Source organism: Centrocercus urophasianus, unplaced genomic scaffold (assembly GCF_019232065.1).
Source record: "Centrocercus urophasianus isolate 14NV4802_14NV808 unplaced genomic scaffold, USGS_Curo_1.0 seq_10, whole genome shotgun sequence".
In the NCBI taxonomy this organism is placed as follows: domain Eukaryota; kingdom Metazoa; phylum Chordata; class Aves; order Galliformes; family Phasianidae; genus Centrocercus; species Centrocercus urophasianus.
The window spans coordinates 47,080,965-47,098,916 of NW_024884142.1; the positions used below are offsets into that span (position 1 = coordinate 47,080,965).

At 39.9% G+C, this 17,952-nt stretch overlaps 1 protein-coding gene across 3 annotated transcripts in view; it reads left to right on the forward strand.

Moving 5' to 3' along the window:
* AKAP7 (A-kinase anchoring protein 7) overlaps positions 1-4,008 on the forward strand; it is a 74,759-nt gene extending 70,751 nt beyond the window's left edge. Inside the window, exons 8-9 of one of the 3 annotated variants that reach the window (XR_006168379.1) lie at positions 1,798-2,463; positions 2,702-2,793. Coding sequence is in view for 2 of the 3 variants with exons in the window: in XM_042816247.1 (XP_042672181.1) it covers positions 1,798-2,000 (203 nt within the window). In the remaining variant the exon portion in view is untranslated. Of the gene's footprint in view, positions 1-1,797 lie in introns of all 3 variants that reach the window. The other 2 variants (XM_042816247.1, XM_042816260.1) reach the window with 2 other exon arrangements.
* The last annotated feature ends 13,944 nt before the right edge of the window (positions 4,009-17,952 follow it).

Below are 17,952 nucleotides of genomic sequence, written 5' to 3' on the forward strand. Positions count from 1 at the left end.
AAATTGAGAGGAGATGCTGCTCGTGTGTATCGTAAGTCTCCAAAGAGATAAGAGCCTGAATTAAGTCTCTCCTCTAAGTAAATTAAAGGATGGACTTAAACCCAGGGAATGCAGTTAGTGGAAGAACATGGTAACTGATGTACCACGAGGTAGGCATCTGAGTGGTTTTGGGAAGGGTATCTGTGACTCATATGTTAACCTGAAATGCTTCTTCCTGGAACTGCAAAATCTGTTTTTGATGTCTTATTTTTGTTATTTCTCATTTAACTTTTTTTTTTTTTTTTTTTTTTTTTTTTTCCCCCCACAGATGCCTTTCTGAATATTTTTTTTCAGGGTATTTCCCAACTTTTTACAAACCTAACAAAATGTTTTGCCCAGATCTAGTCTGATCACTCTTCAGCTGGAAACTCCAGTTCTTTTAGACCCACTGTAACGGCACCATATTAACTTTATGAACAGAACTGGAGGACGTTGGACTGTCTTACTGTTCCAGAGCAGGATGCTCGTGCTAATAGCTAACAAAGGCTTTGCCTCTGGAAATGGAGGCTTTTGTGTACCTCTCCCTCTCGAATTCCCTTATGAACTGTGTTTTATCACTGAAATTGCTCACAGGTTGTTCAGTCCCCTAGCAAGACTAATGAAAGTCTTTTATAACTATAATCTATATGTGCTGGCAAACTTGAATAAATTTACATATCTGAAGGAGAACAAGTTTATGTAATTGAACAGTGCAGAGCTTTGTACTGAGAACATACAATAGTATCTCTTTCACCAGATGCGTGTGACTAAGCAGCCTCTTATTACTGGTTACAGAATGCGAACTCCAGGAAAGGACATTAAAAATATGACTTTTAAATGTACACACAGGGAAACAGTTGTTTGCCTAGGGCAAGAAATTGCAAAGTGGCAAGTGCAGATTATACAGCCAGTGGAAATTGGACAATAAATTGCATTTTTCCTGGATTTCATTCCTCATCAAAGGACGATGCTGTAGCAGGCTGCATAAGTCACTAGGAAAATGATTCATGGAAAAGTATAATTTCAAACTATATGTAACATGTAAATTCTCATTATGTGTACAGTTACTTGGTTGTATGTGTTTATTCCTGTGAATTCAATGCAGGGAAATGCCAGCTTTTTGCTTTTATCAGTAGATACCTATGAATAGAGTTGGCACTTACATCAGTGACAAAACTTTAGATCAGAAGACAGAAGGGTGAACCGGGGGGAGGAAATGGTTTTACCATGTTTTGTGCTGGGTTTTAAAAGAAAAGTAGTAATAACAGTAGTATCTTCTAACCTGCTCTTAGACAAATACTTTAATATTTTTTTCCTGTGACGAACTTGCATTTTAAGCAGTGAATTAAAAGGTAGACATTTTCAAATTTATTAAGCAAACTCACGAAAAAGGGGTAGCTAGACATAAGAATTTTACTAAAATGTAAATCAGTTGTGTGCCCAGTAGGCATGTGCTATTACTGACCAGAAGAAATGAAATTTGCACACTTCTAAGCTGAGTGGGTGTTGTTAATGTTAGCCAGTGGCTTACAGGACTGTTACAATAAAGATGAGAAATGAAATACTTTTAGTCTGATGTACTGTGTACATCTTCATGAAACACTTGATTCAGAGCTCCTGGAGGGGGAAATTATTTTTACAGTCAGGAAGAGGCAGACTTAGAACTGTCTAATAACTTGAAATCTAGATGGCCAGCTCAGCCAGAGGCTCCTCCTGATGCAATTCCAGCTGCTCTTTCCATGGAAATGAATTCCTTCTCTTATCTGTTGTGACACATAGGTGAAAAGCACGCGGCAGAGCCAGATGACGCAGAGCTCGTGAGCCTCAGCAAAAGGCTGGTGGAGAATGCAGTGCTCAAGGCTGTACAGCAGTATTTAGAAGAAACACAAAACAAAGCCAGACAGACTGATGGGAGCCCTTTGAAAGCTGAGGAAGCTGCTAGTGGCACTAAGAATGAGAGCAACAATGGCAACAGCAAGTGAGCACTGTGCAAAAGCCTGGGAGCGAGTATCCCACCAAGAATAACAGCAAAAAAGTGTCCCAGCTCCCTGCTGAAACTTGCTGAGCGGTGCTGGGTGACAGGCACTCTGCTCTGAGAGGCTCTTATCAGAAGTTTGTTCTAAATCGAGGGACACTGCCTGCTGGTCTAATAAGCGCTTGCATTGCTGAAAATCTATTGAATGCTGGAAAAGGACAAGAATGGTGAAACAGCTCCCGTCTCCATGGGCTCTTAATACCAAGAGTCCCTCCCTTGCTTTTGAAGAAGAACTGTGTTCTCTGTGTTTGCCTTTTGGATCGTAAGGAATGGGCACGAAGAGGCCTTGCCACAAATGGAAACAATGCCCTGTGCACAGCCTGGCACTGCCATGGGGCTGCAAAGTCAGCAGCAGGCATCCCAAGCTAAAAATTACCACTACCAGTACTCGTCACAGATACTATTACACAGTATGTAACATAGCAGGAGTTTCTCTGAAATGTGACACCTTTCTGTTCTGTATTTTTGGTAACCGTTGTTGATGCAAACTGTGTGTTTTCTTTCAATGGAGTACCTTTTTATAAAAAAATATGGGGAAAAAGCACTTAACACTGTCCAAAACAGATATGGTTGGTCTCTGTCTCTGTACATTAATGATTCTAAGTGACGTTAGTTATTATAAAATGTTATATTGTTCTTCTTCTCTAGGAAAGAGCCATGAAGCAGACTTTGTAAAGGAAGCTTTGCACAGAGAAACACAGGCCCTGTTATCCGGGCTGAGTCAAATAAAGGAGCTGTTATCCACGCCTGAGGTCCGCATGAAAATGAGAAAAGAACTGTTTGAAGATGGGCACAACCCTAACAATAAATGGAAAAGTTATATCAACTCTGGATCTCCAAATGAATGATTGTAAATTGCTGTAGTAGAAGACCCTCATCAGGTTGTTTGAAGATGAAAAGTATTTCAAGAAATTTTCCTTTCTCTTTTCATCTTTTTTTTTACTGAAAATACGAATGGGTGTCAATGTCTCCTGCAGAATAATGCTGAAGTACTTGCACAGAAGGATTGTAGTTCATCATTAAATACAGCCGCTCCTCAGCACTGCTTTGAAACACACTTGAATATGCAGGTATACATCGTGGTTCCAAAGTGGAAAACTACTGATTTCAAGTAAATCTGAACAAACACTGTGCCCTTCCTTTATCATTGCAGATACTTCAGACTTTTCTCATGGATTTTTTTCTCTAGCAATGATATATGGATATTTAAAAAAATGGATGCTTTTAAATACTTTAAAATGTGTATTTGGAAAAAGGTCTTTTAATTCTCTGCCTTTTATATGTGTACCAGCGTTTTGGGTTAGCACTGTCTATTTTTAATTGTTTTTTTAAAAAACAGCACTTGAATATGTGTGTAGATGCTGATATGCTGTTTCTGCAGATGTTTACACTACCACAAGAATGTTTCAAATTTCAGAATAAAATTCAGGCTCCGCTAATGTCAATGGCAAACATTACTGGCTTTAATGTAGTCAGGATGCTGCAATTAAGATCTTCTGAAAATAATAATATTCCTTGATGGTATTTGCCTTTTCTTTTTTTTTTTTTTTTAGAACAGTGTTTTATGCATTCGGGTTGTGATGTTTCTTCTATCTCTGCCTTCTGCTGCCTGGGGTTGTGTGTCAGTTTACTCTTACTGTTCCTCCCATATACCCGCAAGATTCAGAAAGGCTTTGGATGTACAATGCAGGAGTAGGTCCAATATTTGCATTTTCTATGAACGTTGTTTAAAATTGCCTCTGGTGATAAAAGCTATTTCATACATGTTGCGGTTGGTATCAATTTTGTGCTGTTAAAACAGCTGTGTGCATATTCTTCATTGATATCAAGCACTGATCATTTATCTCATGTTTCATGGCTTACATTCTTTTCCCTCACTGAGTATATAACAGTGTATTCTGAAATGTCATACATTTCTCAAACCACGCTCGCAATAAAGTATTTCTTCCTTTGCACTGTGTATGTTTTCACCTATTTCCAAATAGGCTTTAATAAAATGAAGTGCTTTGTAAGTAATAAAAGTGACAGAACCATTGCTCGTATAGTCAGCTTGGTGGAGCTGATTCATGGGTCTAGAGCCAAAACACTGATCTGGAGTCTGAGTGCTGAAATCATGTGAAAAAATTTATGCAGATAAGCTAATCCCAAATCATTGCTGTTTCAAGAAGCCACCAGTTACCTCATTGTCTTCCTTTAAATGCTAATTTCATTGGAAAGTTTCCAAGGCAAGATTTTAAATGATAAAACTTTAAAATCGGGTTCAGGTGATGTGGGTTTAGATTTAAGGAGGTACTGCTCCAACTTCCTTCAGGTTCACATCCAATTAAGTTAGAATTTAACAAGTGGTCTCAAATATAATTTAAAAAAAAAAACAAAAACATTTTGGCATCCTACTGGATATAAAAATCCAAACTTCCACAGGTGAGTCCTATCATTTTCTGCACTGTGCTTCTCTGGGCCCGGCATGTCCTCTTATTCCACAGGATGCCTAAAACTGGAGAGAGAAGCTGTAACTGTTGTATCTCTGTATAAAATCTTATTGGTCATATCAAACTGATTTGACATCTGATATGTATTGTCAAGAACTACTTCATTTGGATATATCTATTTACCATGGCATCAAGTAATTTAAATACAACTTACATATGGCAACACAAAGCAGGAAAACAAAAAACTCTATGACATCTGAGTCTCAGATTGTCACCTCCCTTTCATCCACACAAGTCACTGCCATGAATGAGTGCCTTTTTGTATCATTGTGCACAGCAGACATAATCCACTAATTTCAAGTAAAGCTGTAGAAATTGATGTTTCAGTGAAGCTACGTCCAGACACTTTGATAGGTGATCTGATAGTTGGAGACTCCACACATTTACAGTACTTACGGCCATCATCAAGAATAGAAGCTTGAAAAAGTAAATCTTAGGGGACGTATTGGTCACCTGGTGTCATTTGGGGTGTCCTGGTGTGGGGGATATGACAAGCGAAACTCTACGGAGATGTGTTCTGGATCAGGAATGGCTGGAGGCCGCCCCAGAGCATCTAAGAGACACTGATGTCCATATCAAAGAAACTGGACCCCATACTTGATTTTGAGGTGTTTTGACCCATGAAAGTAAACAGGGCTTTTGTTTCAAAAGCATTTCAAAAGCTTTTCCAACTTGAGTGATTCTGTGATTCTAGGATTGTTTCTTCTAAAATTCTTTCTTTTTGTCTTTGTTTGTTTGTTTGTTTTACAAGGTAGCACTACTAATTTACTCAAAATCAGGCTCAAAATAGGGTTAAAAACAACAACAGCAACAAAGTACATGTTTTTGTTTGATTTTTGGGTTGGGTTTTTTTTGTTGTTGTTTTTGTTTTGTTTTGTTTTTGTAGCCACTGGCAGTGGAGTGAACACTTTAGAGTGCAGGTGCACAGAGACCAAACCTCGTGTAGAAAGGTGTGAAGCTCTCAGAAGCGTAACAGCATGTCCCAGAAAAAATATGTTGCCTTCCTCCTATATCTTCAGACAACAATTCTGGTTTTTATTTAAGTGCTTCTTTGGAAGAATGTCTTGAGGTAATGGTGCACAGGTGTCTCACTCCAATTTACAGGAGGGAGAGGAGGTTCTTTGATATCTGTATACCCATCATGAGATTAAGAAACAACAGTTCTAATGTTGGTCCGACCAGTTTATTACAAATCTTAATCAGGGAGATGGGGAAGAGGAGGGCGGACACTGTTACAAATTAGGGTGATGAGGAAGGGAAGAGGAGCAATAGAAAAGATAGGAAAGAAGCAAGGAGTCTTTATAGGAAGCAAGAGGGAGATAGTCACCTCCATGGATCTAGTGTGGTTTGTAGTTCAGTGATTGATCTTCAATAGTGGTGGGTTGTCGGGTGTTTCTTTGATGACGACGGTGACCACGGCAATGATGGCAACTTTTCAATGGTAGTACCAACTTATTTATACATCCAAAGTGGCCAAGTCAGCTCTCTTTGGAGTGGCAGCTTCTGGCTCTGGGATCTCAGCAGAAACTCCTTTGTTCCCATCTTCCAGGCCTTGCCAGCAGATAAGAGGGAGCTGGGAGGCGCCAACTTGTATCTTGCCTTCACAGGATACAATGATATCATCCCCCAATGTCCCACAGCAAGCTGAAGTTATTTGGTCACACCCCAGATCTTCTGCCAGTAAACAGCCCTGAGGACTTTCTTCTGAAGGCAAACAGCTCCAAAGAAATGCTTTCAAATGTGAAATTGTCCACACAGTTGATTGCCACACGGCAACACCCGTTGCTTATCTCCTAGACAAGTCAGTCTTACCACAAGAAGTACCTCAGGAAGCAAGCTTTGAGCCAAAACCAAAGAAGGATTCATACAACAGGTTATTCTGGGAAAGTGTTGGTATTAAAAACAGATGGTGCAAGTGTGTCCATGTTCTGTTCTCAGTTCTAGTTCACGCTCCACACTATTTCTGTACTGCTGGCTATGGAGATGTTTGTGATGGTTCCAAAGCAGCTTCCAAGTCTGGCTGGATCTCTTCGAGTTGCTCTGAGGAACTGTGTCTGATATCAACACTTGCTCCGAGTAGAAGCCATGCTTTTGATACCTCAACAACCCATGCCATAGATTGTCTGCACTGCTGAACTGAGGTGTTAGGGGTTGAAGGAGTAATGAGAGAGATTAGTAAATCATAATGTAACCCAAATTGGCAAGGGACCCACAAGGATTGTCATGTCTGACTCCTGAAATCATGTCTAAGTCCTGATAACAGACATGAATTCACTGATGTGGGGAGAGAGACTATTTTAGAAAGAATGACTCAAAGCATAGGTGAACATGGCATGAAGATGCTCAGTCTGCAAGGAGACTAACACAGCAGATAATGTGCAGGAAGCTTTTGGGAGACAATTTAGTGGTGCTTTTGTGTTGGCTGAAGGTGATACAGATCTAAACAGGGACTGGAACGTCAGGAATGATTCAGGCACTGAGTATCCAGATACACAGATACTGGAATATACTTTGGATAATACATTGTATCTAGTGGTAGAGTTATTGAACTTTGATGCTTTCAATGGTAAAAATGCTTCTTAAGGTTATACAAGTTGGAAATTAGGATTTAAGAGACCTCATTTTTTGAATTTGTGGACGTTCATGATTTTTGACTGCACACTTCTGTGTATACTATTTCAGCCTAAAGGCCACATTGGGTCAGTGAGCAGTCAAAGTGTGTGAGCCATGCTTTGTTCTAGCAACGAGAATGATACCATTCCATTTTTATGTCAATGTAGAGATGTGACGTATGTCTTCTCATTAGAATTCTGATTTTGTGAAAGCCCTGAGGAGATACTACAGATTTCTACAACCAGCCAGCAGGAAAAACAAAAACATTGAAGCCACCACACTCAAGAGAGCTTGTAAATTGAACTTCAGTAGAAATACACATGCACATTTTAAATTCGGTTGTGCCTGGGAATATGCTGGTGAAATTAAGTGTAAATTGACACTTTTTCTCTGCAGATGAGACACCAGCTGCACAGGCAGAGCTGGCCCAATGGAAGCCAGGAGTGGATCCCATGGCCTCAGAGGGAGATGAGTTGCTGGACACCTGTGGCTGCGCTGCTCCTCACCTGAGGTTTTGTTTAGTGCAGTCTTCCTCAAGGCAGCTCTTTATCTGTGCATGCCCCCTGCCTCTGTCCAGCTTATAATGACATGTTGTCTGAGCCTTAGATAAAGGAGAAGCTAAACTGGCAATTCCCTCTGCAGAGGAGGGGAAAAGTAGACACTGAAATTCCAAAGAAGTCTGTGTCTTTGCCACTTCCAATCTGGTTTACAGTGGGAGGGGGCAGAGGAGGCTGTCTTGCTCTACAGGTGGCTGCTGTTGGAGCCTGAAGCAGCCTAAAACCACTGGATGAAAGCAGCTTCCAAGGGATGCACATCCTAGAAACTAGCCATAGGTGGTTCAGCTGCTGGTCAGATGAAGCATTCAGATGAAGCTGCAGTGTTTCAGCCTTCTGGAAATTGTTCCCAGCCAGGCTCACCTGGTGGCCTCATACATGAGCACCTTTTGGAATTTCAGTTCCTCCGTGAGGTTTCATATAATCATAAAGCTTGATGTGTGAGCATGGTGGAAACCTTGCTTGCAAAGGACTCCTCATACTAATGGCAAGTATAATGGTTCTTTAGAAATTATTTGTACTTTCAGTTAAGCAAAATCATGAAATTGGCCTGGCTTCAGAGACCAAGAGTCACACCATTCTTATGGGAAAGGAAACTAACTGAACTCAGTAAATGAGAGCACATGAATGCTGGTGTGTGTTTAACTCCACCACTCCTTTGATCAATACAATTTCTGGATAAGCAAGTTCTCAGCGTGCACTCATCCTCTCATTTATATTCTCCTCGGTTAAGTCTTCATAATGAGAACATTTGTGCAGAATGAAAATCAGTCCTGAGAGACAGCCGGGCTGAGAAGTAAAACACACTCATAGTGGCTCAGTAATTAGAACAGTATATAGGAAAACCAAAAGAGATACGGCTGCCATTCCTGGCATAGCAAAGGGGGCGTGCTGGCATTGATAAGCAAGTGTTGGCACAGCGTGTCTGACTGCTGGGGTCTGCTTTCCACTCCCACAGTGTTTGGGTTTTGTTTAACAATTCTCAGATTCAAAATGCAGTGACTAGAATGGGGAACTACCTTTTCCAAGGGCCTGTCTTCATTACTGGAAATTCAAGTCCGCTCTGGGGTTAATCAGAAGTGGAGAATTAAGGCAGTTAGAAGAGCTGATTAAGAAACAAACAATGCATGAAGATTTCAGCAGAAGCTTATTTGAAATAAAAGTTTTTCTTTCAGATAAGAAAGGGATGTTTTGAGGATGGAGGTTACTCTGGAGGTTCTGGGTTTTGAGGAAAATTACAACTGTGAATTACAAGTCACAGAAAGCATTGCACTTCTGGAAATCTTTTTTTTATTCTTTTTTATTCAACCACACAGAGAACTTCAGACACTGAAACATTCAGAAGAGAAGAAGAAATAACAGATACTGAGATGATTTGACTTCAGTCAAATCAGACAACCAGAATGTAACAAGAAAACAAAGTCAGGGTAAAAAGCCATCAGCTGCCAGCAAAACAGCTGCCAGAGTAAGAGAGCTTTGATGAGTGAAAATGTTCAGAAGAATAAGTGGTGAAATGAAGAAAACTGACAGTGTTCTCTGCGTCTGGGCAGCTGAGGGGGGCACACCTGTATTTGTCACTCAGATGCACTGTAGAGGCAAATGTCACTCTTTTTGGTCATGTTTTCCAATCATATGTATAGTCATCAAATATATCAGAGAGGAAAAGCTAAATGATCACCTTGGTGTGAAATACTTCTCTGGAAGAATACCGTAGTGAGGTGATATGAGGGATCCTAAGGGTAAACCCCTAAGAGGAGACAAAGTAGTCTGAGACTGAATCTGCACACTCAAGTAAAGGATCTCTGGAGAAGCAAAGAAGCAGGATGTGTTATTTAAATTATTAAGACTTTTTTTCCATAATGTAGGTCTACTGAAGCTCTGCGTCTGGAACTCAAAGCCAAATCTCTAAATGTTCACAGGTAACTATGCAGTATCTGTGTGAATGATCTTACAGTCCTAAGGTGCTCCCAGCCATCAGGGCAGCAGCACAGAGCACAGCAGTAACACATCTCTCTTCTCTAAGAGCATATTTATAACCGAATGCTTACAAGTGGATGCAGCATCAAATTGCCAGTTGTGTCACATTATGCTTGTAATGTACAGAATATAAGAGGAAATGAAATGTCTGTTCTTTGTGTAGGGAGGTGAATTAGCAATCCCTACAAAACCAGGCAAATATGATAACTACACAAATTAAAAGACCGTTATGATATAAAATGAGATGCATTACTGCACCTGGTTGCAGTGAATGACTGCTAAAAAAGGGTCTGTGTATAGAACTGCCAGACCAATGTACCTAAAGAATAATACTGCAAAGATGAAGACAAAGTTTCAGAAGTGAAGATAGGAAAATGAAAAAAACTGATTAATTCTTAAGTAAATGCAGATATTTATTATTTCATCCTTCCTGGCAAATCTGCAAGTGCAAGACAGCTATCTATTGTCCCATTATATGAAAAATATGAAAAATTTCTATGGGAACATAACTGAAGCTGCTTTTAGTATTAAATTTGAGCATGCATATAGAACTATTGTTCATCAAACTAATGTTTATTGTAACTTATCTAACATTCTCTTTACATGTGTATCCTGCAATTTTTTAGAAGGGGGCTAAAATACAGAGGACACCCACTTCACTTGTATCTTAAAGGAACATTAGAAAAGGATATGAAGTTACACACTGTTCAGAGAGACATCATTTAATATTATACTAATCACTTCTTGCATTTTCAGTATATGAAGACTTACCACTTTGAAAATAACACAGAATAAACATATTACTAGACATAACTGGATTTAGTGAGTCCCACTAAAGAAGGCATGTGTGAAGAATCCCCAGAGCAGTTTGTGTCATTTTGTCTTGTTACTGTATAATTTCAAATTAATGGAAGACCACTTATATCCGTGGTCACTATGGGGATTCTCCTTCATAATTACTGGCTGACCTTTTGGCTCTTTTACTTGTGTAGCATTTCTGGATCACCGATGTGAATTAATAATTTATATAAGATAATAATTTGCACTGGGGGATCTGATGGAGTAACAGAGCCTGGAGGCTGCAAGATCAAAGCGAAGATCTTTGCTGTAGTCATTTAACCTACCAGGGTCATGAAGAGAGAATAAAGGGCTCTGTGTAGGGCCTCATGTCTTTGTGGAGAGGAGCAAAGATGTGTCCTATCATGCTGAGTGAACATACTCCACCAGCACAGGATGACCAGGGCTGGGAAGGTGAACACAAATAGATTGTAACTCAACACTTCTCTTTTGCCTCAGTTTAGGCATCTTCAACCGGTCACAAAGAGGTTTTGCCAATGGCCATGCAGGCATGGGGCAGGAGGTGAGGGGTCTCCACTGATGCCATCAGGATCCTGTACCTCCCCATATCCTGTGTTGTACAACAGCTCAGACTGGTTGTAAGCACCTTCTTATCCAGCAGGAGAGCAAAAAAAAAGCACTTCAGAGGAAAGCCAGCCACACTTGGACCTGCATGCAGGTGTGTGGCCCAGCCTGAGGTTCAGCACCCACACCTGGGCCAGCCATGCCAAGCCATGGAGTCAGGGGAAGGTCACAGCCTGCACCATGGGGCCTCATCCCTCTGCTCCTGCCTCACAGAACACCTGTAGCTGCGTAGCAGCCAGTGGTGTAGTCAGGGCACTAAGCAGAGCTGTTTCTGCTACCAGTAGGCATTTCCACCAAACACTGTGTTAGCTAATACGTGAGTGCATTAACATTACTATTAATATTCCAGGCTCCAGTTGGTCCTTGCAAGAATTAGGAAAAGGAGGTTTCAGAGCACTGGTAACATTTGTTAATCATTATCCTTTGAAGAAATCCCTTAACGCTTTGCTCTGCCAAAATGCTGGGTGCTTCCTTACCCCACTTCTTTGCCAAAGAGAAGATTCCTTCTGCTGCAGCTGGCCCCAGGAGATTGGCCATGATGGCATAGGAGACATGTGGACAAAATCAGTCAGAAGCCCTGAGGGATGGACGTTGATCACACAAAAATCTCCGTATTGTATGTAGTCCACTTTGCGCCCTGTGTTGTCCAGCAGTCACCATGCAGGGTCTCTCTGATGCGGCTACATGGAAATGCTCACATGCAGCTGCTCTATGTAATCCATCCCCAACTGTCTCTGTTATTTCTGTGTGTGGATCTGTATAAGAACAGTTTAAAAATAAGTACACGAGCCCAGCACGGGCTGCAGTGAACATCTTGCCGTGGCTGACTTGTTCTGCCCCGTACTAAAGAAGCTTTGTATCCTACCAGTACTTACTCTGAAAATCATACAAATGAATTAAGAAACTTTTTAAAAAGCCATTTTGTAAGTTAGAGAGAGAAAAGCTTACCAATGGGTTAGTAACTATCCAGATATTTTATTAATCATGTAAGCAGATATATCATTAGGATAGTGCACAAAGCACAGGCTGAACAGTCTCACCTCATGATTTCTGCTGAGACTTGTACATGGCCATGCATGAAACTAGGTTCACATCCTCACTTGTGTTCCCTTTACTTTCCCCTGTGGTGACAGAGGCCTTTACAAGAAGAAAAGTGCAGGTACCAGGGGGTGTTTCCTTCCCACCCCTCTCTGGTAGGGAGAAAAAGAAACTCAGATTGGCAGCACACCCAAAAACAAACGAGGGCTAGGAAACAACAAAGTCAGCAAAACTGATTTCAAATCAAAGCAAGTTTCTAAAGGGTCTTCTATCTCTCAGGTTTCTGCATTGAGAGAAAGGGTATAGGAGCAGAATCCCAGACTTGAACCAGGAAATACTTATTGGGCAGTTGTTCATAGGCTGGTCTGCTGATTGAACAATAGAGGATTTTTAGCAGCAGCAGGAGTAGTGGTCCAATCAGTCTACTTTAGAGTAGTACTTAAAAACTGCCACTGCCACCCAAGCAAGGCAATTTCACCCAACTGTCTGCAGGAAAAATGTATCCAGGATGGGGCACTTAACAAAAACAAAAGTAGTTTCAGGCTAACAGTAAGCACTTCTATTCTGAACCTCCGCAGCAAATACAGTTAAACAATGGAGAAGTGGACTTGCAAACATCTTAAAAAATTCATTCTGTAAGTTACATTACTGTTTTATGAGTTCAAAAATCAATGTGCACAAAATTATGTGTGAATAATCAGCCCAGCTCCTGTGACAAACAAAATATTGGAGAAACGTCACATTTTGAGTCTGCTTGAGGAAATGTTTTTTTCTTCATTTTTGAGTTTCCTTGCCTAAAGCATTTCAGAGCCAAGTGAGAATATGATCTTACCCTAACTGGTATTCTGCACATCAAGTTCTCATGCAAAAACACATTGTTTCAAACCATAAGTTTTCCAAACACACTTTGCTCATGCAAACGTAAGAAATGAGTTAAAAGCAGAAATCCACCTGTGACAATAAGCTGCAGTAGCTGCTTAAATACTGGCAGCTGAGTGTTTCTTTCCCTTGCAGATCCTCCCAGTTTCCAGCAATCAGCCTTTCAGGGATTTCGAGAGTGGGAGCTTTCGTCTGGAGCTGGAGGATTTGATTACAAGTCTGATTACAAAAAGTGGAAATGAAAAGACATAAGGAGAGAATAATAAGACAGTTGGTGGCATAAAGGAATTAACGAACTAGAGAAGAATGCAATTCTGTTTAACAGTGATGAATTGAGTATTATTTGGTATTGTCCTAACTCTCAGCAAAGTAGAGATTTGCTGCAAAATGCTGCTGGGCCTGGTTTGGGAACACATGCTATAAACACATACCCACGGCATACATAGGAAATGGCAAAACGCAAATTATATCGCAGTCCTTAACACCACATAGCAAGCCTTGCCCAAAGCACTTAAATACTTAGATTGTCAGCTGTCTTTTTTATTACCGTCCTGGATCAGAAACGTTTGGCTCTTGGGTAAGGGAGATGACATAGCAGCAAACTGGTGGGCAGTTCTGGTTTTCTAACAGGAGAGTGCAAATCCTTGCCACCCGGCCAACTGAGAGGCCACTGGCTGAGAAGCAGTCACACTGTTCTGCCTGGAGTGAATAAGGTACTATTAGCAAGCTCTCCCTGTCACAGGTGAGAAGTTTGGGTAATTTGTACCCTCTCAGGTCTAATGCATTTCAGATAGGCCAGAGGATGAAATGCAGTACGCTGGGCAGAACAGCTAGCATAGAGCAGATTTTTGGCTGCAGATATATTTTGAAAGACTGTGTTCTTACAGCACTGTTAGGTCAGGAGAAATGTCACATGAAAGCTAATTCTAATTGAAATTCAGGCCTGATGCACTTTTGTTTTTCCACTTGGTTTGGGGGTGGAATAGCATTACCACAGCTAGCAGAAGAGTCTGATTCTTCTTTACGTACCAGATCTGCTAAATGGAGAGAAGGTATTATTGAGTAGGTATTATTCATATTCCTTTCCTCTTATGCGCCTTTCCTATTCAAGTTCTTTTAAATTATTATTATCTGTTTCAAACACTTGGCAACCAGCTAGGGACATATTATTCTTTGGTGCTTCAACAGCTGAGGCCCTTTCAGTAAACTGTGTTACAATGAGTAGCATCAGAAGAAGCTGGCAGGAATGAGCCTCAAAATAAATGTAGGAAGGGGTTTATCGTGCAACAGATAATTGACCTATGGAAACCACTGCAGAAGGCTGTTGTTAATGGAAAATCTTTATGTGGCTCAAGGGGCCTAATGGAGGAGTACTTGGAAGGGAAATCTGCTGTGGATTGATGCAGAAACCATCTCCAATTCAGTAAAGCTGCAACAGTAAAATAAGCTGAGAGGTGGGAGGGTATTGATGGAAGAAAAATAATTCATATTCTTATTCATTTTCTACTTCTTTCTGGATATCTGCCAGCCTCAGATATGGTGTATTAACTCTCTAGACCCTTCGTCTGATTTTTCTTAAGTTCTTATTCCTATCAAATGTCGAGAGTGTCAGTAATGAAGAATAGAGGGCATGGTTTCCATTTCTTCTAAAATATTAAATTACTGAATGTGTTTTTAAAAACAACAAAAAAAATTAACCTTTTAAATCAACAACTTTGTAAAAGCTGTGAGCTTTGTTACCCATACTTCTTGAGGTTTGGAAAGTTGTTGTACTATAAATTTGAAAATCTACAGGAAAAAAAGGCATTACTACCAAACTGCAAATAGATTACCTGTAAAAATAGAATTGTAGACTTGGTAAATTCAGAATAGCCTATTGGAGGTGATAATATGTACGTGCAGTTTTCTCTTCTAAAGCTTGAGGGGATTTTCGCACCTCAGTAGGATCTTTCCCACTACTGGCACAAAGAATTATCCTTCTTCATCCTTTTCCACTTATTTTGATTTAGAGCTCTTTACTAACACAAGTAATCTTCTTGCTGTTTCTCTTTTATTTGGGAATGTAACCAAGCACATCAATAATGAGGGCTCCATGCCCAGAGGAGGCTTCTCCTTCCTCTGTTCCCTACTCTACACCTTCAGTGAGACAAGTGAGCCACCATCACCTTGGTGGTTATTTTCAGTAGATCTGTCATTCCTTATACTGCAAAGCCCAGCACTGGACCCTGCACTACAGGTGTATCCTCACTAGAGCTGAGTAGAGGAATTATTCATAGCAATATGAAGATGTTTTTCCTGAGTAATAGGTAATTTAGACGACATTATTGTGGCTGTGTAATTAGAGTTAGTTTTTCTTCGTGCAGTAATTTATAGTTATCAGGATTGAATTTCATTAACCACTGCATTATCTACTGATGTTCTCTCAAAATCCTTTTACAACTCTTTATAACTTGACTACTGTGAATAATTCAGTGTCACCAGCAAACTTTTTCTCCTAATACTTCATGTTTTTTTTTTAATGTTCAGTTACAGATATTTTATGGAGTTATACAGCTATTTGATTTTCTATTTGCTGATTTTATATGCATAATTTCCTAGTTTTTTTAAGGCTCTATGAGGAGATACATTATTAAAGTGATTTGCTTAATTCTTAACTGTGTTTGTTGATATCTTCAAATTATTCCAACAGATTTTACTCTAAAGGTAATTCCTTTTATAACTTACATATTTATCTATAAATGCACTAATTCTATTTTTTAATATGCTTACTATTAATCTGCTCCATACAGGAGGCAGATTTAACTTCCTGTAGTTTTCAAAATTCCCCTGGAGGGTATTATGAAATACTGATATCACATTTACTATTTTCCAGTCATTGGGATCTGAGGTAATTTAAGCAGTGGACTGGAGGAACATTCAACACCTTGGTCATTTCAAACCATTCTAGGTCTGAGTCAAGCAGAAATGATTCATGCTCAGGTAGCTGGCTTTCACAGTGATTGTTGTGCTGCAGGGACATCTCAGAGGAAAAAAGGTGCCACGCTGCAAATTTCATCACCTGTAGGTAAGCACCACCTCATCTAGCTGCAGATGAGCACGACTTTCATTTATATTTTACTTTCAACTCCAGGATTTATTTATTTATTTATTTATTTATTTATTAGACCACTTGTAAAGACTCAACAGCAAGCAGAAACAAGAGGCACCTGTTGCCAGCGGCTCTGAATGATTATGCAACATGCTTCCAGTAGAAAGGCTTTAATGGCCTTGGTGTCAACTTGGTGTCAAAATATATTGTGAAAACTGGGTTAATCAATACAACTTTTACAAAACTGATATGGGTTAGTTAGTTTTGGTGTGTAAGAAGCTCAAATAGCTGAGGTCATATGCAGTTACCGACTTCAGCTCTCAAGAAAGAGAACCTTGGGCTGTATTTTTCAGCAAGTTTAAGTTTTTCAGCATCCTTTTTTTTTTTTTCTTTTTTTTTTTCTTTTTTTTTTTCTTTTTTTTTTTTAATGAACACCTGAAAGGGAAGTCTTTATTTTGGGAAAATCTGCTCACATTTTTTTTCCCCCCTTAATTTCCCCCTCCAAAAAAAGTCTGTCAGATGAACAGTTTGATTGATCAGAGCTGCCATGCAGGGTGAGCTCGTCTTCAGGCTGTAAATAAAAAGAGAGCTACAGTGAAAGCCACATTGGATGTGCTTCCCCTTTCATCCTTTGCTAAGGCTCATACAGGTGAAATTATGTGACAGTCAGACAGCACTTCATTGTGTGAGGGAGAATATGAGGAATCTTGCAAGCATTTACAATAGATGTGATCTACACTCATTTCCCCATGACTGTATTTTGACTTTGACAATTTGAGAGGCAGAAAATAAGGATGAGAAAGACAGAATTTAAGAAAAAGAAAACCCCACATACAGAAGATACATATTTAATACTGTTTCATACAAGAAGATTTATTTTGGCCTTCAAAAAGAAAGCTGTTTTCAATTTTCTGTCCTACTGAATCTATTTTGCACTATTAAGTTCCACTTTTCAGACAGGAATTATTTTTGCTGTGAAAGCATTGTCTTGGAGTGATTCTAGAATTCAGATACAAAATTAATATAGCTAGGATAGAATAAAGACTGAGCTTCTAATATCAGATAATCTCTCCAGATATTCTGTTTCTTTGAGGGGGAAGCTGCTACATCCTCACAAGGAACCTCTCATAGGATCCCCTTCTTGGATCCGCAGATATAGAACCAAGACTCATCCCATGGCCTACTTCTGCATCTGCAAAGTATAGTGGCAATGCTGCCTGCTATTTTGGCAGTACAAAAAAAAAATAGAATAAATTAAAAAAAAAAATTGAAAGATTCTGCACTAATTTCAACTGGAATAGGGCTAGTTTTCTTCATAGTGGCTGATATTTTATGGATTTAGGATGAGAATAAGGTTGGTAACACACTGGTGCTTTAGCTGTTGCTGAGCTGTGCTGCACAAAACCAAGGATGTTTCAACTTCTTTTATTGTCCTGCCAACAAGGAGCCAGAGGTGCACAAGATGCTGGAAGAGGACACTGCCAGGACAGCTGACCTAAACTGGCCAAAGGAATGTTCCTTATCATGTGGGAGTTAGTCAGGAGGGCTGCTGCTCCTTGGGAACTGGCTGACATGAATCAATGAGTGGTGAGCAATTGCTTTATGCAATATTTGTTTTGTATATTCTTTTATTGTTGCTATTAATGATAATACTTTTCCCTTCCTTTTCTGTCCTATTAGGCTGTCTGTATTAGCCTGAGTAATGGCCAGCTACCTGACAGGTTAAACCACAGCATTTATATTGAGACATGCTCCACAGTGTACTGCTCCTCATCTACAAGAGTAAAAATGTTGAACTTCAGCTTGCGGAGTGTGGTTGCCTTTGTGTTCAAAAGAATG